Source organism: Eucalyptus grandis, chromosome 1 (assembly GCF_016545825.1).
Source record: "Eucalyptus grandis isolate ANBG69807.140 chromosome 1, ASM1654582v1, whole genome shotgun sequence".
In the NCBI taxonomy this organism is placed as follows: Eukaryota; Viridiplantae; Streptophyta; class Magnoliopsida; order Myrtales; family Myrtaceae; genus Eucalyptus; species Eucalyptus grandis.
In genome coordinates this window covers 37,002,844-37,024,488 of record NC_052612.1, presented here as the reverse complement: position 1 = coordinate 37,024,488, position 21,645 = coordinate 37,002,844, and the positions used below count along the sequence as shown (strand labels likewise).

Genomic DNA, 21,645 nt, shown 5'->3' with positions numbered 1-21,645 from the left:
AAAGAATTAGTCAAAATGCGAAATTCACCTTGGAATTATTTACTAATTTCGGAAAAGAAGGGAAAAATGCGCTCTTTTTCCCTCTTTTTCAAAACAAATTCTCAACCCTCAGACAATTTATCAAGCGCGGAGTCAGCGTTTGACCACATGATGGCAAGCGACCATTAAGGCAGGGCTCCACGTCAGCACGGGGAAAGCCCGAACCGAACCAAAACGTGACCATCCGGCACCCTCACTAAATTCACAACGCGGGTGCCCCGACCTCCCGCCGAAGCCGCGTGTGGAACTGGAGGTTCGCCACGTCAGAGAATCAGGGAAAATATCGATTTTTCCAAAAATTTTATTTTTCCTCTCGCCCTCCCATAGGTTTTTATTTTTCCCTCTCATCTTTTCTCGCCGAAGAAGGTACCAGTCGTTACAAAACTCCTCGCAGGCGCTCCGCCGATCGCTCACTCTCGCTTTTTGACGATTTTCTCCCGCTCCGGCCACTCCCTCTCGCTCAGCCGCCGCCCCGTGCCGATCTCCGTCGCCTCCCCCGCGGCTCAGTGATCTCCCCTCCTGCGTACGGACTGGTGAGTGAACTGATCCCCTCTGCTATTTCCGTTTTCGCCGTGAGTTATCTCCGATAGATCGCGCACTTGGATAGTCTCATCTCAGCTCGCTCTCCGGCAATCTGGTTTCGACGATTTTCCGATCAATTCCGTGCCCTCCACAGCCGGTCGGGAGAACGATATAAGGGGATGATTAGAGGGGAGGAATTAGAGATTCTCCAGATTTCCAGATTTTTGCGATTCTATGAGTTTCTTCATGTGTGGAGGTTGATTGAATCGTGGCTGGTTCATTGTTAATGACATTACTTAATGTAGCCAATTCCAATCTCAGACTGTTATTAGCAAGCTGATGTGATGTTTATGTGCTGATTGTATTCTATAAAGCTGGTTGGTTTTATGTGATGTGATTTCCAGATTTTTGCAATTCGATGAGTTTCATCTGTCTTTGAGTGGTGATCTGAGATTGTCGATGTGAGTCTTGCTTCAATCTGAAGCCAAGCAACTTGTTTCTGAATGCGAATTGTGACCTTAAAATTGGAGATTTTAGGTTAGCTAGGACCACATCTGAAACGAATTTTATGACTGAGCATGTTGTTACTCGCTGGTATCATGCATCAGAACTGCTCCTTAATTGTTCAGAGTACACTGTTGCGATTGATATTTGGTCTGTGGGTTGCATACCTGGTGAAATTATGACTAGGCAGTCCCTATTCCCAGGCAAAGACTATGTCCATCAGCTGAGACTTATTACGGAGGTATGCTTGTTAGAACTTGCTTTCATGGTGTTTAAGGAGGTACTGTCACTGTTTTCCATGCTGTGAATGTCTCCTTGATTGGCTTCTCTAACATTAGAAGGTGTCTTGTTATGCATAATTGTAGGAATGTTTCATAATCAAAACATAGTATCTGCTCATTCTCATAGCAAATACAAGTGTTATTTAGGAAATGAAATGTGAATGCCTGATGGTGCTTTTCCTTAAAGAGATGCAAGACACAATCTATTTGAATCTAATGAGGATTTGACTGCTGGTGGAGTGGAGTTTAGATTCAGGGATTGGTGCTTCATGATAGTGGAATATTGTGGGATTGAATAGTTGTTCTAGAAAAGCTGTATTTTGGATTCTTAAAGAGATTATGGTCATTTTCAGGCTCCATAGGACTGATAGATATATCCCTGCATTTGACTTTCCTGTTTGGCCATGTTCAGAGATGTAAGAAAGGTGGCAAGCTTAACTTCCACTTTTATAGATATAAGAAAGGTGGGTTGCTTTTCTTACCTCTTTTTATATGTTGATGCTGGTGCCATATTTTGGTGTTACCCAAGCTTTTCAGCATATCCATCTTAGTCCAGAGAAGTCCTGAATTTTTCTCATCTATACAGATGCTCGCTTTAAATACATGAGGCTTGTTTTGATTGCTTTACTTCTCATCTTGATCAAAGCTGGTAGATCGCCTTATTTGACTTCAAGGTCTTCTATTGATTTGAAGTAGACTTCTTGAACTTTTCATAGACATATAATATGCTTGATTTGGCAATTGTTTGCCCTGTCATAAATAGCAAGCAATGAAGCGTAAGGACATGGCCAGTTCTGGTTCCAGTTCCGAGGAGCTACACAATCAGTTGGGGTAGACTCTCTCTTTCATTTCGTTTCTTTATTAGGTAGAATTTATGTGATCTATTACCTCAATCTCCATCCATATCTCTTCGTTGTCAAGGAGTCCACACAAGCGTCAATTGAAGATGGAATTGAAGATGGAAGGAAGCACGGGCAGGAGAAAGCCTCATCCCATAGCTTTTATCCTTTTCTTGTGAGTTCGCTGGATTGATTTTGATACATTGATTTCTTCTTCTTTTTTGTGTGTGTTAAAGTGGCTGTTTGTTCTTAAATATAGGGAGGATTTTAGGAAGCGTCGAATGGAGGAATTTGAATCTGCAGTGAGTTTCAGAACTGTAATTTTTCTTAGCTCTCAATCACTTAATTGAGTGGATCTAATTAAGTCTTAATTCTTGGTGGCATGCAGCTCCAAAAAGATGCTGCAAAGGAGTGGGATTCCCTCTTTGAAGTGGTAACATAACGCTTGTCAATGCAGCTCACAAAAGCTGTAAAGGCCAAGAAGAAAAACCAATTCCATTGAATACTATCAATATTGATTCAGCCTTACTGTTTATGCAGGAGAAGATGACGTATGAAAAGAAAGCCATGGAGAAAGTTGCAGCCTTAGAGAAAGGTCTGGAGATATATAACAAGCTAGGATGATCCTGCTGCAACAGCTGCTCATTTTTGGTACATTTTTAGGTAACTTCCTATTGCGTCATGATTATTTCTCTTACTAGGATGTCTGCAGCCTGCATGGAATAACTTAAAAGGTTTAGATAATGGTTGTCGCACCAATGGAATCGGAATGCTTTTGCAAACTTTCTGGAGGTCGCAATTACTGTTTCTTTATGAGAATGCTATGCCTTTTTATTAACCAAATCAAAAAGTTTAAGACCAAATTAGTCGTCGTACAAAAGATTTAGAGTTTTTGGACAATTATTTCATTAATAGGAAGTGACTAAAACAAAACCCGTTGGATCCCTTAAATTATATGGCATCTCTCGCAGGTAAAATGTACCTCCACCATCCTAAGATACATGGGTTCAACAAACAACACCGCCACAAAACAAAGAATTGTGCTTTTGACCTGAATTTTTTTTTTTTTTTTTTTTGGGTCGGTAATGTTTTTGCTTACTGATATCCATTAATCATCATCAGTTACGCAAGCCATGGTTCATGAATGAACTTTTATGTTTTTAATCTCTTCATGGAACACGAAGGGGTCTTTTATGTATTTTGTGACACTTGTGGAACGAGGGTATCAAAAGTCTTAAAACTTATAATAAAAGAACAATATTTAGGTGATCCAAATATAATGATTTGATAACAGCAGTTTGAAATTCTATCTTCATTTAATTTTTGATCCATTTATCTTTATCCAGCTTCAGCAGTTAATAGTTAAAAAGATATGGTTAGACCGTAGATTATTCACTTATATGGAATTGCTGTTGTTCTAAACAGGTTTTTTTTTTCTTGGTCGGTTTCTAAACAGGTTTCATAAGCCAGAGAAAGCGTGGGGAAAGAAAACGAAGAAAATTTCATTTTGTTAATCTTTGTCTTTGTTCCAATATTATTTTAGTTTAGCTAGTGAATGATTTTCATTCAATTGATGTGAATTTCCAATACATGGGTGTTTGATTTGACGAGCGCTTACAATGACTTGATTTTCACATTTTTGGACCAAGAAATGATGGACCTCTCATGTCGTTGGCCTAGCAGTAGAGGCGTCACATATTTTTCAAGAAATCATGAATTTAATTCACGTCAACGATGGGGAAATGGTCATAAATGGTGTGAAATAATAAAGAAGGTGTGGGCCAAAGCCGGAGGGGATCGTTAACCTCGTTCGCCCTTCTCCACCATTTTTCCTAAAAAAGTAAAAATAAAGAACCATTAAACGAAGGACTTAGATGATGGCGTAAAAAACTTATCGGACACCGTGATAGGACGGCACAGATAACCGTCTATATCAGGTCTATATCAGGTTGCACGAAGTTAGAAATCTAATGGATTCATTATAATTAGTTCTTTTCCATTAATTCTGAAACTTAATAAGGCCTACGTGCAAAGCATTGTAGCCACAAGAGTGAGCCCGCGACTACTTCACAGCGAGCGGGCTACATTCCTCCTCTTCTGGTCGCTCCTATTTCCAATCTTTATGCAGTCGAGAGCACTGTGATTGGTCAAGAGATGATGAAGCATGGCTGTAAATGCCGAAGCTTCGCTTACCGATCTCAAGACCAAAAGCTCGTGCGTCCTGAGCGCCCTGATCACGTCCATGGCATGGAAGAGATTGGCTTGTGCCTCGTTTTGTGCATCAAAGTACGCTTGCCAAAAAAAGATTTACAGCAAAGAATGTAATACTCAATGTCAAGTCTCGGTTGAATTGGTTCTGAATCCACGTATTCCGTGACAAAGTTGTTGAATGCCTGGTGGAGGAGAGCAGCCGGCTGCATTGAAAGAGAAGAATGGAGAAGAGAAGGGTGAAGAAGAGAAATGTGTGATGCTGTATATATAATGAACAAGCAGCAATGTCGTGTCGGAAGGTGGCCAATGTCGGGGACATTTTCAGAAATGCCAAATTCGTGCATCTTCCTTTCTCTTTCTTCTAAATGCTCTCTTTGCCCACCCATCCACTCAAACTCCCAAATGGGGGAAGTTGCACTTAATGGGTCGGAGAGAAGGGGAGGACATGGGAGGGTGGGGTGTCCTGTTCTCCCTCTCTTTGTCCAAAAAGAAGCAGTGAAAGCCTGACGTGGCACGGGCCGGCGTTATAAACTCGAATGCCCATTCAATTGGAATCCAACTACCTCCGGTTCGATATCTTTATAAAATTCCTAATCGGCAATAATTTTTTTTATCACGTGTAACGATTTTTTTTATTTATTTTTCAAAATGCATAACGACTAAAATTGTGAATATATTACACAAAAAGAAGATGTAGGCTAACATATTGTGCTTTCATAAAACCTCAAATTTAAATATAACATTTTAAAATTTTAACAAAAGAGCATACTTTTTACTTTTGTTTAATCCCAAACGAACGGGGATGTTGACAATGCTTATGCGGCAAAACCTTCATAGGCACAAAATCGGAAAAGGAAATCTGAATGAAATTTTTTTCTTTTTAGTTTTTTTTTTCCTCTCAATTTTTCGCATGGATAATCACCTTCAAGATATATCCAGACCCCATCATTAATTGTTGGTTAATCATGAATTAATCTTTATTTGCTTAAAAGGAAAAAGAAAAGAATAAGAAGAGAATAAGGTGACATCGTAACTGGAAGAACGATTATGGAATGTGATCACTATATACACAAATTAGAGCGCGACATCTTCCTCTCCTTCTATTTTTTCGCTTTATTTTTTGGGGAGCTTTTTATTGAAGTGTTAGGTAACTCATCATTATGGCAACTTCAAGATGTTGGGCTAGACATCCAATCACTCTCAAATCTATTGTATGCATGCCCCATTTGGTCTTAAACCTTTTAATTTTACTTATTTAATCCTTAATATTAACATAAAATTTCAATAAAAATCCTTTTGGTTTTAACGGTGGTGACTTGATCGCCACATTAGCTATATCTAAGAAAAATTGGTTGGGAGGATTACATTGGTGTTTTGTGCAACAAACTTAATTTCGCAAAATTGAAAAGTTTATAAGTGATCGGATAATTTTCTCGTGATAATTCATATATAATTTATTTGTTCAACTATTCACCGTTTTTCCTATTTTTGGTTTTATTTCGTTCCGGTTGTTTCATTTTGGTTAATGAAAAATAGCTTAACCATCTTGACATTTAAGTCAAGCTTTTGCAAGAGAAAGTTACCCGTTCATAATCAAAGGCTCGGACCGTCGATCGGACGAAGTGACTGGGCATAGGGCTGATGGGTGCTTGGCTTCTTGTCTAGATGACCAGTTTCACTACTTGTCATTTGGCAGGTGCCTGGCTTATTTTGAGTGGACATGCGATGGTTGCATCAATATTTTGAAACACGAGATTTGAAGTCCATTTTTTTTTTTTTACCTATTTTCATAAATTGCATATTACAACCATAAGAGTTGGGATTTTCTCAATTTGAAGAGTTTTTTTGAGTTACCGACTCTTATTTGAGTTAGTCATTCTCCTTTCACATATGTACACATACTAGAGAATGGTGACCCAAAATTGACCTAAGAAAGCAATTTGGAGTAAGCTTCGAATGCCTTCTGACGCTTGGACTTTGTTGGGGATGCCTACTTAATCAAATAAAAAATGCATAATTAAAGCGACGGACCCTTTCAAAAAATTAGTAAATTATTGGAAGCAGTAAAATAATAAATTAACCTTTCATGTTACTCACATTTTTAAGAATTTTCTCTCATCACAAACTTGTCTTAACAAAAAAAAAAAAAAAAAAAAAAATGAAAGAAAAAGAAACTGTGCTATTTACCATATATACCTTGCTACTAACAATCTCAAGCCTATGTAGTTTCATTTGTGCATCTAATCCATGGATCAAACCCGAAAGACCAAAGAAAGGACAAATTTATCATGTCTAATTGTCAAAAGTAACTCAAAAATCATATTGAAGAAATCTCTTACTTTCTCATGCTCCACTTTATTTCGTGAAAAACAATTCATTTGAAAAACATATTCCCTGAATTGATCTTTATGTCACTTTGAAATAATTAATCAATAACAAAAAAATTTCTATTAATGACAATAATTTATTTCTAAATATTTTTATGGATGATGAATATAATTAGCATTAATTTATTATGTATGAGATACATGCAATCACTTCTAGGAAAATATTTTTTAAATCATTCATTTTTCACAAAATAAACGGAGCATTAATCTCATATGCAATTGATCCATTTCGACTGTTTTGTTTTAAACCAATTGGGGTTAGGTCATTTTGCTTCGATCAATCATACCATTAATGTACATGCATTACCGCGTGATGATGGGACTGTCTGTCCACTAGCAATTTCTTATTACAAAGTATGACCAGACCGTGAAATTGTTACAAGACTACGATACTCCGCTCATTTAGATATCAAATTATAACGTGCAGTTTTGTTTAATACATTAGTCTTTCCAAATTAGTGCGCTTTGGCACGTGTAGCGTTCATCTTCTATGTTGGGGGAAAATTGTTTTGTTTAATACATTTGTAGAGTCGCTATCAAACATATTTAGATGATCATTAAATTTAGGGTTAGGATTCATGTATCATTAAGGTTTTTGACTTTCGTATTCTAATTTTAGATAAGCGTATCATTATTTTTTTATACGAGCTTCCAAAATATTAAAGGTTTAAGTTTCGGTTGGATTCTTTTTTTTCTTTCTTAGTCACCCAAATTTCAATGTGTTATTGCTCTTTTGCTTCATTTTTTTTTTTTTCCTATTGGTTAGTCAGTGTTGCGCCGGAATTGAACTCCACGACTAATTATTTGCCCAAAGTCGTGCTGCGGTTTTTTAGAGAGGATGGATTCCGTGACAAATTTGGACAGAAATATCACAAATAGATTAGAATAGATAACACTACTTTCAAATGGAATTGAACGCACACAAATTGTGCCAGAATTTAATTAATGACAAAGTCTGAAAATGTAAAGATGTAATACTGGAATTTAATCTACGACAAGACACCTATGATATATAGCAAAGATACACGTCAAAATTTAATCATTAATGCAAATCTAGAAACTATAGCTAAAAAAGTTAATCGACGATGCAAGTTTGGAAACTATAACTATAATGTAGGAATTTTTTTGTCAAACAGTGCAGGATTTGAAAAATAACATGTTTATTCGTGCACGGATGATTCTATGGTACACAAACATGTATTTATAGTGTTTACAACATAACTGTCTATAAGCAGTTTTTTACTAGTTTTAGCCATGCCTTCATATCTCTGAAGCTTTCAATTCCATATCATTATGTTGCCATGACTTCTCATCTCTAGATGAATAATATCCTTATCGTATCCACAGTTACAAAAATTTATAATAGCACTTATCCACAGGAAACTCAAATATTCAAAAATATTGCTATTAGGTAGTGACACGTTAATGTTGATGACTTCATCCAAGATAACTAATAGTTGTTGTCAATAACTTCATATGTCGTCGGTACTCTTCGAATTGTTGACATTTATCTAAAAGAACTTAAATATCCGAAAATATTGCCACTCATCAAGTTGTCTGTTTTTTTTTTTTTTTTTTTTTTTGGGATGATCATTGCTTTTCATCAATTTTGTTCTCAATGGCTAAGTCTACTACTTGCCCATAATAATTAAAATTGGTCATTTTTTTGCTGCATATGATCAAGAGTTGATGTATAAGCAAAAAAATCTGGTTGAAAGGTTCACGAGAATCGCCCACACCCTTTACTGTGGGATTCTAGTTGCTGAGTTCCGACTTTTGATTTTTCTTCTTATCAATTTTGTTTCCGTTTTGTATTGGTTAGCTGAGATTTGATTTATGTAACGTGGTTAGTAACTAATTTGTTTGCCAAAAGGGTCGATAACTCAAATTTTTATAACGAGAAGAAATACAGTAGACAATAGCGCATAAAATTACATTTTTACTCTTTTAGACTGAAAAAGTAATTCAGTGTTTTTTTTATAATAAATATATAATAATCTCACAGAATCGTGATTTTATAGTTCCTATTCTGCAAATCTCATACCATAGATGATATCTTACATACTTTTTTTTTTTTTGTTAGAAGTACTGTATATACTCAAATCACCATAATTTTTACGTAAATTCCACCATTTAATACAACTTCAACTTCCCCCTGCCCCCAACTTAACACCACCGCCGGCAACCGACCATCTGCGGCACACTCCTCCACCATCAACAACCGTTGTCTGCCCCCACAGCCACCAACACCCCACTGACATCACCTTCGCCGCCGCCGCCGCAGCCGAGCTTCCACACCACCGTCAGCAACCATCTAATCTCGAACTCGACCTCCACTGCCACCATCAAGCTCCACAATAATTTAGTCCAAATCGCAGCACATGTATCATTTCCCACGAAAGTTGATCTCCATTGCCCACATTGATTTAAGATGTTTTCCAAGACGATGCAAAGATCAAGCCCTCAAAATCCGACTATGAATTTCTTTCTAGATTAGTCATGCTTTTTTCTTTCCTCGGATTTGAGTTGGAATGGATTTTTGGAAGGTTGTTGATGTCATGCGTGATCTTGAGCTCAGACATTGATGGCAACAACAGAGAAATGAGATGTAGATTGCAGTGACCCGAGTGGTGGGCGGCTGCGGTGATGGCGTGGCGGTGGCCGGTCCATTATTAGTAACAAAGTTCTTTGCAAACACAACAGCTTCCAGCCATCGGAATCCTACTTCTTGTGTAATCCGATCCCATGAGTAACCAAACGAGGCCATGAAGTCACACGGATGATATATTTTCTTTTTACCATTCAGAGCACGTCGAGGATGATGTACGTTCTTGATAAGAGGGTACTTCATAAAATGAAGAATATGATGTTATAATGAAATTTGGTGCAATTTTGGTAAAAGTGTGGGATAAATCATAAATCCATTACATTAATGGTATTTTAATGATAAACCTTTTAATTATGTCAATTTGAGGGTATTGGAGATGTTGTTCATGTCTCTCCTGGACGAAGGGTCTGCCTTTTTTAATTCGAATTTTTCATTATTTTTATTTTTATTTTTTCTTCTTTTTTAAAGCTGAATTAAAAATATTTGGTCACGGTTTTTTGTAGGTGCAAAAATCAACTGAATGAGACATCCGGTGAAAAAGTTATACCTGGTAAAATTTTCGCCAAATTTACGTAAAAATCACATTAATATAATTTTCAAAAATTTTCCCAATTTGATGCGGGTCATCATTTTATTATCTTCAGCTTTATTAAAGGCTTTTTCTACATATAAACGTCTCTCCTGCATAAACAGTAGTAGGCTAAATCAATATTGTATTTAGAGCGGTCGTTTTTTCCTTTCTTATTGAGCTCTGCATTTCTGTTCGCTTGATTAGCATCGTAGGAACAACAACCTAATTACTTTCTGTTTAAATATATTATTACAAATGCACACACTAGTTCTTGTGGACTCATTACACACAAGTACAGCATCATGAGAGACAAAGTAGGAGTTATGGTCACGACCTACTGTTTACTGAGCACCTAAAATTCTAACAAAGTTGTAACCCCAAAAAGTTGCAATAAATTAATCAATTCCTGTCGAGGCGACCACACTCGCACCTATTTCAATGGAGCTTCGGATTATACTTTTATGACGCTGGTTACAGATTGCAATATTGCTCCAACGAACGTATAGATCCCGTGTGTTGTTTCTTGACATGCCTATGGCAGAAAGCTTTCATCCTCTCAAGGCCGTCTTCGAGGGAAGACGGCTCCACGGCGAAGGTTATGCGCAGCCAGTTCTTCATTCCCAAAGCCATCCCTGCAAAAAGGAACGTAGAACATTGCCCTTCAGACTTCTAATCTTGTAAAACATTACGGACTTTCGATGTCCGCCCATCTCACGATCGTGAAACACGTTTCATTTCGTCGAGTACGAGAAGCAGACTTCACCAGGTAGGACGAGAACGGACTCTTCTCTAGCCAGCTTGACGCAGAAATCCAAGTCGTCCTCTATGTCCTCCAACAGTGATGAATTCAACTTGACCTGTCATTCGTTTTGCATCTTTCAGCTCCTCAAAATGGCAAAAGATGAATCGCTTGAATAACACCGTGCGTGCCACAACTAGATGAATGAAGTGCGTGTGTGCTCGTACCATAGCAAACATGGACCCTTCGGGCCTTTTCGGGCACGCGAGGCAAGGCATCTCTTGAATCTTGTCGTAACATATATCCGCTGCCTCTCTCAGCATGTGAAGAACTTTCAAGAAGAATTCCTCATTCGTTCTCTCGAGTATCCGAGGAATTGCTGCCTGTTGTGATTTTAGAGTAAGATTCATAGATGATTGATTATTCCATTAGCACAATGCCAATCCTCATGAATCCGGTTTATCACCAAGGGAGGAGTTGATATACCTGAACAAAGGTCGTAGGATCGGGGGATGTTAAGAACATTCATTCTTTGAAGCTCGGAACAGAGAGGAAGCTTCAAACAGAGAAGTTAGACTGTACTGAAGACAAGTCTATGGCTGTCATTGGAGAAGCTTGGAAGAAGTAGAATTCGCAATTGTGTAACCAGTAATGCTGTCAAATAAGGCCAGCTGTGTATCTACATAAGACGGTGAAGATAAGTCGGTGAAGAAAAGACATCACGTGAACAATTTCCAGAAGGAAAAGAGAGGCAGTTAATTCTGTTAGCTTAGCCTTTGTGAAATAAGTTCTTTTCTGTTTAAAGTCTTTACGTTGACAGCTAGCATTCGGTTTTTTCATTAAGCTTCTGTTGTATATAGATAAAGAGCGACTTCTTCTTCATACATTGAATTAATTGTAACCGTCTATGAGAGAACAGAGAGGAGAATACTCCATTGAAAAGGTGCTCTGTATTTTTGAGGTGAATACACCATAATACAGAAGAGAATAAGGAATCATCTTCTTCAATAGCATTCATCTGTAATCTTGCTCTTCTTCACATGGTATCAGAGCCAGGTTTCGATCCTCTGGATTGAAAAGATGTTTCACGAAACACACAATTGTTCGTGAAATCAAATCAAAGGTATCTGGATTTCAATGATCGCAGCAGATCAAAGTAGCTGTTGATCATCTTCGTGTCTTGATTTCTGAAAGTTCTCACAAGAATCTTGCGTTTGATTCTTCTGTTCCCTGGTAAGATCTGAACCTTGCTGGTATCACGAACAGATCATCATCTCGATCAACAGGTAATCCTGTTTTGAGTCACAAAAATCGATTTCTGTCATCAAAAATCTCTGAAAGTGCAGCAATGGCAGGAAGGACACAGAAGTATCCATTTCCAATACATGTTAACATCTCCAATTTTGTCACGATTAAACTTGCTGAAGATAATTTCCTATTGTGGCAAGCACAGTTTCACAGGTTCCTTCGAAGTCAAGAACTCTTCGGTTTCATCAATGGTGAAATATCTTCACCTCCTCGAATCCTAAACACCGAAACCGAAGATTGTGAAACAGTCATAAATCCAGTTATAGCGATTGGACAAGGACCGATCGCTTAGTTTCATCCTGGATCGGTGGAGCTGTATCGAGAATATTCTCGAGCTTGATTATTGGTTTAGAAACTTCTTATGAGGTATGGCAGACCCTTCTTAATCGTTTTACTCGAAATCGGTAGCTCGAGAGTTTGAACTAAGAGGAAAGTTACAGGCATGTCAAAAACGAGATAGAGCGCTTTCTGTTTATCTAAGGGAGTATAAGTCCATTTGTGATCAGCTGAATGCGATTGGAAAACCTATAGATGAGATAACTAAAATGTTTGGTGTTCTTGAGGGTTTAGGGCCCGAGTATGAGAATTTCAGAACTACTATCTACTTGTTTGAAACCCCACCAGATTATGATGAAGTGATAGCACAAACTTGAACGATTTGAAACAAGATTAAACATATTCGATGAATCAATTTAACCCTAATCAAGCTTTTGGGACAAAGAAGTTCAAACACAACGAAAGGAAATTAAAAGAGAATACGGTTTTCAGACTTCAAGTTTTGGAAGTCAAAGAGGTGGCAACAGAGGAGGACGCTTTTTTGGTCGAAGCCGTGCAATGAATAATGCAGGCCGGAGTTATGGATACTCAGGAAGAAATCAGCACTACAGACCAAACAATTTGAATCAGGAACGAACTGATCAACAATTCAAGCGAGAGGATTGATTATTCTAGTCCTCGGACGGGGTTTCGTCCATATGCCGTTATTCACAAAGGTATCAAGACACTAAATCCTATCCGACTCAAGTCTTGATGCCACGAAACATGTGCAAAATGAGAAACCAACAGAAAGCATCCGGTTAGAATGTCGATTTGTAAAGACCGGGACACGATGCTCTTCGTTGCTGGTATCGATTTGATAACTCTTATCAGGCTGAAGAAATTCCAACTGCTTTGGCAGCAGTTCATCTAGAGGATCCAAGAGGAAGTGAGTGGTATCCTGATATCGGAGCAACAGCACATATCAGTGCTGATCCTGGTATTCTTCTCAACTCTACTCGATATACTTTTGGAAATGACACGCTTATGATAGGTAATGGCTCTTGTTTACCTATTACTTATACTGGTAATACTCGATTGAATACAGAAAATAACACGTTACCCCTAAATGATGTCTTGATTGTGCCCGAAATCAAAAAGAACCTCCTCTCTGTTTCAAACCGACGAAGACTATCCTGTTCTTTTATTTTTGATAAAATTGGTGTCTATATAAAGGACAACCAAACCAACAAGACAGAGATGCTCGGAAGGAAACTTAGAGGACTTTACTTGTGTGGATCCTCAAACTACAGCAGCATACTTTACTCGAAGACACAGAGCAATAACAGCAGAGATGTGGCATCAAAGATTGGCCCACGCAAACTTCAATATAGTAAAGCATTTGCAGAATAAAGACTTGATTTCTGTAATACAAAGTCTGAATCCATTTGTAGCAGCTGTCAGTTGCAAAAGTGCAGCCTTACCTTTCCCATTATCAGACTCTACATCTACTATACCATTAGAAAGGATACATTGTGACATCTGGGGTCCCTCACCGTGAAATCTTCACGAACTTTCAGTATTATGTCATATTTGTAGATACTTTTTCTCGCTACGGGTCTATCCAATGAAGTCAAGTCCGACTTTTATGACATCTTTGTCATGTTTCGAAACTAGTCGAGAAACAGTTTGATCATCAAATCAAAATGTTTCATTGTGATGGTGGAGGAGAGTTTACTAGTAAAAGGTTTCAAAGTCATTTACGAATTGTGGCATAAAGCGAGTCCGTCTTGCCCTCATACACCGAACGTAATGGAATTGCAGAGAGGAAACATCGCCATATAGTCGAGTTGGGGTTAGCCATGATGTATCATTCTCGAGTTCCTTTGAAATTCTGGTAGATTCCTTCATAAACAACAGCCAACTATATTGTCAACATTCTTCCTACACCGAAATTACAAATGGCTTCTCCTTACTCCGGACTTTTTAATAAGCAGCCTAGCTATGACCATCTCAAGGTGTTTGGGTGTGCTTGTTACCCGTGTCTTCGATCCTATGCTCAACACAAGTTCGACCCTAGATCTCTCACTTGTGTTTTTCTGGGCTATAGTGAAAGGCATAAGGGGTATCGTTGCCTTGTACCTACTAATGGCCGAATTTATGTTAGTCGCCATGTGGTCTTTGATGAAACCTTCTTTCCATTTAAAAGGAAGGTAATATCTGACTATGATCGCACACAACTTTGTATAATCAATGGGCAGATGTGGTTAATCTTCTTGATTCCACAAATACAACCTCAGTGGACAACCCTTCCACTAATCATACAACAGCATTTCAACTACCTCCTTCTGTAACAATCGATCGCACTCATATATCACAATATGAGGGTGTTCCACATATATCAACTTCTCCTCAGCAACAGTCAGACTCGATTGCTACAGAGCAACAAGATGCTCTATCTCAAATTGCCGAGTCAGGAGAGCTTATCTTTAATCAAGTTCAACCAGACTTAACAGCCACTTCTTCAGGTACTTCTCCTGTCCATTATATGCAAACTCGATTGAAGTCTGGTATCATCAAACCTAACCCCAAATATGCATATTTGGCTGACTATAAAGTACCTTTGGAACCAAAATCACAAAACAGCCTTAGCTGATAAAGGGTGGTATCAAGCCATGAAGGAGGAAATGGATGCCTTGTATGAGAATCAGACATGGCTCTTAGTTCCTAGAACAAAGCAGATGCATGTTATAGGCTGTAAGTGGGTGTTTAAAACTAAACTAACACCTAATGGCAGTCTAGAAAGATTAAAAGCTCGTTTAGTTGCAAAGGGATTTCATCAAGAAGCGGGGTCGATTTTACCAAAACATTTAGTCCAAAAGGTCATCAAGCATGCCACTATTCGGATAGTCCTTTCTGTTGCAATAATGAAGAAGTGGACTATACACCAGCTAGATGTTAAAAATGCTTTTCTCCATGGTACATTGAATGAAACAGTTTACATGGAGCAGCCCCCTGGTTTTGTTGATCCTCAACAATCTCATTGTGTATGTTTACTTAAGAAATCCCTATATGGCCTTCGTCAAGCACCACGAGCATGGTTTGACAAATTTAGCAACTTTCTCCTGGAGAATGGTTTCTTCTGTAGTACTGCTGACCCGTCTCTCTTCGTGCTTCACTCTGGTTCAGACACAGTTCTACTACTACTATATGTTGATGACATAGTTACGACAGAAGCTCAGCTCGCTTACTAACCACTTTGATTGAGTTACTGAGCCGTCACTTTCACATGAAAGATTTGGGCCATCTTCACTACTTTCTCGGCATTGAAGTCAAACGCTCTCCTTATGATCTATTTCTCTGTCAAACCAAATATGCCATTGATCTATTAACAAGAGCTCATATGACCAGTAAGCTTTGTATCAACTCCTCTTCCACTTCGAGTAACTCCTATGACAGATGATACTACTTTGCTCTCGAACCCTCTTGAGTATAGAAGCCTTGTGGGAGGGCTTCAATACTTAACAATTACTCGACCCGATCTTGCTTATGCAACAAATACCTTGTGCCAAAAATTGCAGCATCCAACAATTGCGGATCTTCATCGATTAAAAGAGTACTTCGCTATGTCAAAGGCACTACTCATCTTGGTCTTTTTCTTCATTCACGTAGCTCCACGCCTCTCTATGGCTTCTCGGATCTTGACCGGGCTGGGTGTGCCGACACCGAGCAATCCACAACCGGCTACCGTACATATCTTGGATCAAATCTCCTTTCTGGTCAGCTAAGAAACAACCAACTGTTTCTCGTTCTTCCACAAAACCGAATACCGAGCTCTTGCATCTACTTCACTGATCTTACTTGGATTGCTTTTGTTTTGCGTGATATTGGTATATCTCTTCTGTCTCCTACTCTCCTATTTTGTGACAATAAGTCTGCTATATCTCTTACAGCCAATCCAATTCTTCATGCCCGAACCAAACATATAGAGGTAGACTTCCATTTTGTTCGGGAGAAAGTCTCCTCAGGGATCTCTCCGTATTAGTTATGTTCCTAGCCATCTTCAACTTGCAGATATTTTTACAAAACCTTTGACACGTTTTGTTCATATTAATCTTCGTACCAAATTGGGCATGGGATTTTCATCCCCTCCCAATTTGAGGGGGATGTTAAGAACATTCATTCTTTGAAGCTCGGAACAGAGAGGAAGCTTCAAACAGAGAAGTTAGACTGCATCAAGACAAGTCTATGGCTGTCATTGGAGAAGCTTGGAAGAAGTAGAATTCGCAATTGTGTAACCAGTAATGCTGTCAAATAAGGCCAGCTGTGTATCTACATAAGACGGTGAAGATAAGTCGGTGAAGAAAAGACATCACGTGAACAATTTCCAGAAGGAAAAGAGAGGCAGTTAATTCTGTTAGCTTAGCCTTTGTGAAATAAGTTCTTTTCTGTTTAAAGTCTTTACGTTGACAGCTAGCATTCGGTTTTTTTTTCATTAAGCTTCTGTTGTATATAGATAAAGAGCGACTTCTTCTTCATACATTGAATTAATTGTAACCGTCTATGAGAGAACAGAGAGAGAATACTCCATTGAAAAGGTGCTCTGTATTTTTGAGGTGAATACACCATAATACAGAAGAGAATAAGGAATCATCTTCTTCAATAGCATTCATCTGTAATCTTGCTCTTCTTCACAGGGGATACATTTAGAAATCCTACAATGGACTCAACAACCTGAAAGTGATCGAGAACACGAATTTGTCATTCCTCAAGCAACCGACCATCATTCATATCATCGTAGCAGAAAGAGAGAGACAAACCCCGGTATCCTTTAGAAAGCCGTTCGGATCATTTGTTGCTACCCAACCGAGTCGCCAGCCGGGGACTATCCACCTCTTTGATAAGGAGCCCACCGTCAAGACGGGCGTGATCGATGCAAAAACACCCATGGGCACGAATGGCGTATCCCCGAAAGCTAGATGGTCATAGACTTCATCTGCAATCACCATGATTCCAAGCTTCCCAGCCGTTTCGGCAATCTAATTGGAAGTAACATAAGAAAAATAACGAACGAATTTAGTGTTGGTCAAAACAATACCACATTCATATGCTATGCGTAAATTTCTGGACTATGAATTAACATGCAAGTATCGTGGTCCGAGTTCCATCATACCTATGTGAGCTAAAAAGTGTGGTTTTGTGGCATGGGATGAAGAATGAGAGATGTAGAAGGGGAAGTGCAATCGTGAAATTTGCATCGGATTGTTTATGCTAGGAATTCATGGATGTGATAGATTATTATTTTAGAGGATCTCTAAAAATGGGATTGGCTCTATTCTCCTAATGATGACTCGATAAGTCAAAACCAGTTGTTGTATTTGTATTGACACGATTCATAAATCCGCTCAAGAGACTGGATGTCCAAATTAAATTGGGTTTGGTTTATGAGAATATGATTGTCCATACTATTCTTAGAAGCGATCTATTGAGGGAAGGCCAGCTTGGTGTTCCGACTCTCCAAGCACCGCACAAGCCTATCCTTGGCCAGGCGGCACTAGCACTGTATACCATATGAGCTCGTAAAACAGTTTACCTCCTTCAGATGTTGGTAGCTAAAGACAGTTCCGCACGGATTCCCGGGATTGATGATCACCATGGCGACAGTGTTTGCGTCCGCAAGATCCTCCACGCGCTCGAGATCGACCTCCCAGCTCCTGTTGGGGAGGAGGTCGAAGTACCTCACCTCGAGGCCACAGAGCGCCGCGCGTGCGACGTAGCACGGGTATCCGGGCCTCGGAAGCAGAATGTTGGCGCCGGGGCGAGCGAGGGCCGTCACTATGACTTCGATGGCTTGCGTGCCTCCTATCGTCAGGTAGACATCGTCCGGTGATAATTTGTAAGGGAGGTCACGCGAGAGATGATCGACAATGGCCCTATTGAAATTTTATACCTCAAGTTAGCCTTAGCTTACTAATTAAATTAATGCTGGCCATTTCCAAAACTGAACTTTTTTTTTTCCCACATGTAACAATGATAACGTGTGGTCAATCCAATTCGTCCAGTAATTTTGATGCGTTGCCCACCAAAAAATTCTATCACTACGTAGGTAATAAAAAATAATATATGATGCTAAAATTTTGATTATTTCACCATAAATAATTTTTTAAAAATATTTTATCTAAAAATAAACAATTAGTCAATGGAATTTTTTTATTATCAAAAAATAATTGATGTATATTTGTTTTTTATTCATATTTATGACAGATACCAATTATTTTTTTATTTTTTTCAATTATTTATTTTTTATGAAACAAATAAAGTCTCAAAATCAAGATTTCGTGACATAGGCAAGTACTAAACACGTAAGCCTTTCGAAGTTGGAACAGATTTTTGCATGTATTGGTGCTGCGGATAATAAAATCGTCATCCGTCCGGGGCATGCGTTGGTATTACCTTCTAGCGGGAAGAATGCCGACGGTGGGGGCGTAACAGTTGAACTCGGCCGAGCGGACTGCATCGATGACGGCGTCCTCTGCGACGTGCGCAGTCCGGAAACAGGGGAACGAGGAGGGGTCACCCTGGCCGAGCGGTACGACGGCTCTGCGGTCATCCCTGTTGAGGTTCTCCATCACCCGGTCAAGGACGCCGCGGACCGTAATCGCGGACGCTCCCAGGAGCCTGCCGTTGCCCCGGAACGTCCACTCGGTCCTGGCCTTGGTCTTGTTCATGGTCCTGTTCTGCACTGGCACCGTCATCTTTTCGGGGGATCGATCGGCAAGCGTCGAGGTAAGTTCGCGCTTTTGTGTGTTTCGTGGGGTGTGTTCAAAGGACACTCCGGCGGTGTGCGTTTAAATAACGGGGAGGTCTAGATGCGGACAAAGGCAAACGACGTCGGACTGTGAGACACGCGTGAATCCACGTGGTCGGTTCGTTAAACTATGGTGACCCAAAATTGACTAGAGTAATTAATATGGGGCAGGTAAATTCCGAATGCCTTCCGATGCTTTGGACTTCGTTGGAACATGCTAAGTCAACTTAATCAAATAAAAAGGCATAATCTACTATTAAAGCGACTAACCCTTTTCGAAAATATATGGAAATTCCGAATGCCTTCCGATGCTTTGGACTTCGTTGGAACACGTCGAGTCAACTTAATCAAATAAACGGCATAATCTACTATTAAAGCGACCAACCCTTTTCGAAAAAAATATTGAAATTAATGGATGCAGGGAAATAATTAATTAATCTTTCATGTTACTCGCATTTCTAGGAATTTTCTCCCATCGCATGCCTGTCTTAACCAAAAATAGAAATGAATCAGGAAACTGTAGTTTTTACCAAATAAGAGAAAGAAAATAGAAATTGTAGATGCCTTATTATTCACAATCTCAAGCCTATGCAGTTTCATTTATGCACCTAATCTACGGATCAAACCCGAAAGATGAAGGAATGTACAAATTCATTTATCATATCTGATTACCTAAAGTAACTCGAAAAATTATACCTAGCAAATATCTTTTTTTTTTTTTTTTTGGTAAAGACCTAGCAAATATCTTACTTTCTTAGGCTTCAATTTATTTCGCGAAAATAAATTATTTGAAAACATATTCCTTAAATCGATTGCTTATATTAGTGAAAATTGTTAATTAATGGAAAAATAATTTTTATCATTAATAATAATTTATGTTTAATTTTTTTAAATAATGAAAATAAATTTTTACTCATTCATTTGGTAAATGATACAAACGATAAAAATCAACGTAAGACCGATATATTTAAGTTGCTTTGAGTTGTATCGATTTTGAAAAGTTCATATTGCTTCTAAGGAAATCAATCACAACATACATGCATTACCACGTGAGCACGGGTCTGTCTACTGGCAATTTCTTATTACAAAGAATGACTAGATTGTGGAATTTTTACCAGACTACCTAATTGTAGAGTGTCGTATTGTTAAATATATTAGTGTTTTCTTTCGCAAGTTGGCACGCTTTGGGACGTGAAGCGCTCCTCTACCACCGCAGTGGAGGGGAAAAGACTAAAGTTGACCGAAGAAGAGCCTTAGTCATCAACGTACGACTTAGGCTTCGGCCACGTGTTTTTCGTGAAGCGACGCGGTTTGCTTTTGTCCTGCCCGCGGTTTACCCCCACCGAATATCCTGTGAGAATGCGCCGCACTCGCAGGCAGCATACTCGCCACGCTGCTGGTCCACGTGTCCGTCGCTAGTGATGATTAGCGGTTAATCACGCACAACATCCCCGTCATTAACAACCGGGTCAACCACCCCTTCGCTCGACTTTATCTCTCCCAACGTATATGTTAATAGTCGCCGTCAATCATATTTAAATGACGTGCGATGATCATTAAGTTTAGGGTTAGGATTAATGCACGTGAAAGTTTTCTTATTTTTATACTCTTATTTTAGATTAGCATGTTATTTTCGGGGCATCAAATATTTTTAATATGGGAGGGATCGGTTGTAGGATAGATGAGTCTAAACAGTTTGAAACCTACCGTGTTAAAAGTGATTTTTAATTTTTGAATCTATAACTTATCTCGTTAAACCTGGAATTTACTGGATTTTTCCATTTTGGTTCCCATGTCTATCTAAGGATCTATTTTTCTTTTGTTCCTCCTTTTGTTTCATTTTTTTTTATAAAATAATAATATGAGTAACGAAACGGTTCAAAGTAAAAAATGAATGAGATGAGTGAGGGTAAAGGAGAAAGATGAGTCAAGAATGAGAGAGGGTTGGGGGCTCGAGCAAGCGAGGGTGAGCCGCGAGTGAGCAAGGAGGAGGATGAGGAGAGAGAGAGAGTCGTGAAGTGAGATTGGAGAGAACGGAGATAAAAGAGAGAAAAATATGTCTAGGGAAAAATCATATTCAATCCTCGCAAATAGATATATACTTGAAATTGAGAATTGGACTAGTTTTTATCCAGTCTTAATTTAATGTTTACTATTGGTTGAATTATTTTTTCCTTTTAGTCACCCAAATTTCAATGTCTTAATACTCTTTTAATTCTTTTTCTTTGCACATTGGTTAGTCAGAGTTTTTTCTTTTAAATATGATTTAGAGCCAATGTACGAGCGAAAGAGCCTGGTCGAAAGGTTCATGATAATCGCGCACGCCTCTACAGTGGACCTTTAGTTGCTGAGTTTCGACTTTTGATTTTGTTCCTTTCAATTTTGTTTTTGTTTTATATCCGTCAGCTTAGATTTGATTTATGCGAGTGGTTAGTCACTGATTGATTAGCCAAAATGGTCAATAAGTTAAATTTTTATAATGATAAGAAGTACAATAGGAAATAGCACATAAAGTTACATTTTTATATTTTTGCACTGAAAAGGTAATTGAATGAATTTTTATATACTTCTTC

The 21,645-nt window shown here is 38.7% G+C and overlaps 2 protein-coding genes across 4 annotated transcripts; one reads left to right on the top strand and one right to left on the bottom strand.

Annotated features, from left to right (window-relative positions):
* The first annotated feature begins 267 nt into the window (after nucleotides 1-267).
* Nucleotides 268-3,797, top strand: LOC120290887 (high mobility group B protein 7-like). Of its 3 annotated transcripts, none has more exons than XM_039307604.1 (8): nucleotides 268-572; nucleotides 1,191-1,306; nucleotides 2,110-2,177; nucleotides 2,268-2,360; nucleotides 2,445-2,487; nucleotides 2,574-2,618; nucleotides 2,726-2,848; nucleotides 3,631-3,797. In XM_039307604.1, exons 2-7 carry the CDS (start codon nucleotides 1,244-1,246, stop codon nucleotides 2,807-2,809), a joined length of 396 nt encoding a protein of 131 aa, XP_039163538.1. In that variant the 5' UTR covers nucleotides 268-572; nucleotides 1,191-1,243; the 3' UTR covers nucleotides 2,810-2,848; nucleotides 3,631-3,797. The 3 variants fall into 3 exon arrangements, with proteins under 3 accessions (XP_039163538.1, XP_039163527.1, XP_039163521.1); XM_039307593.1 differs by lacking the exon at nucleotides 3,631-3,797 and adding an exon at nucleotides 3,157-3,607; XM_039307587.1 differs by having other exon boundaries at nucleotides 270-572; nucleotides 3,642-3,797.
* A 5,200-nt stretch (nucleotides 3,798-8,997) lies between these two features.
* On the bottom strand, nucleotides 8,998-18,908 carry LOC104456865 (nicotianamine aminotransferase 1). Its single transcript, XM_039298894.1, has 9 exons — nucleotides 18,718-18,908; nucleotides 17,858-18,197; nucleotides 17,085-17,303; nucleotides 16,967-16,998; nucleotides 11,188-11,215; nucleotides 10,929-11,084; nucleotides 10,726-10,819; nucleotides 10,463-10,594; nucleotides 8,998-9,119 (listed from the first exon to the last, which is right to left on the bottom strand). The coding sequence occupies exons 1-9, from the start codon at nucleotides 18,891-18,893 to the stop codon at nucleotides 8,998-9,000; spliced, it is 1,299 nt and encodes a 432-aa protein (XP_039154828.1). The 5' UTR covers nucleotides 18,894-18,908.
* Nucleotides 18,909-21,645: the final 2,737 nt, after the last annotated feature.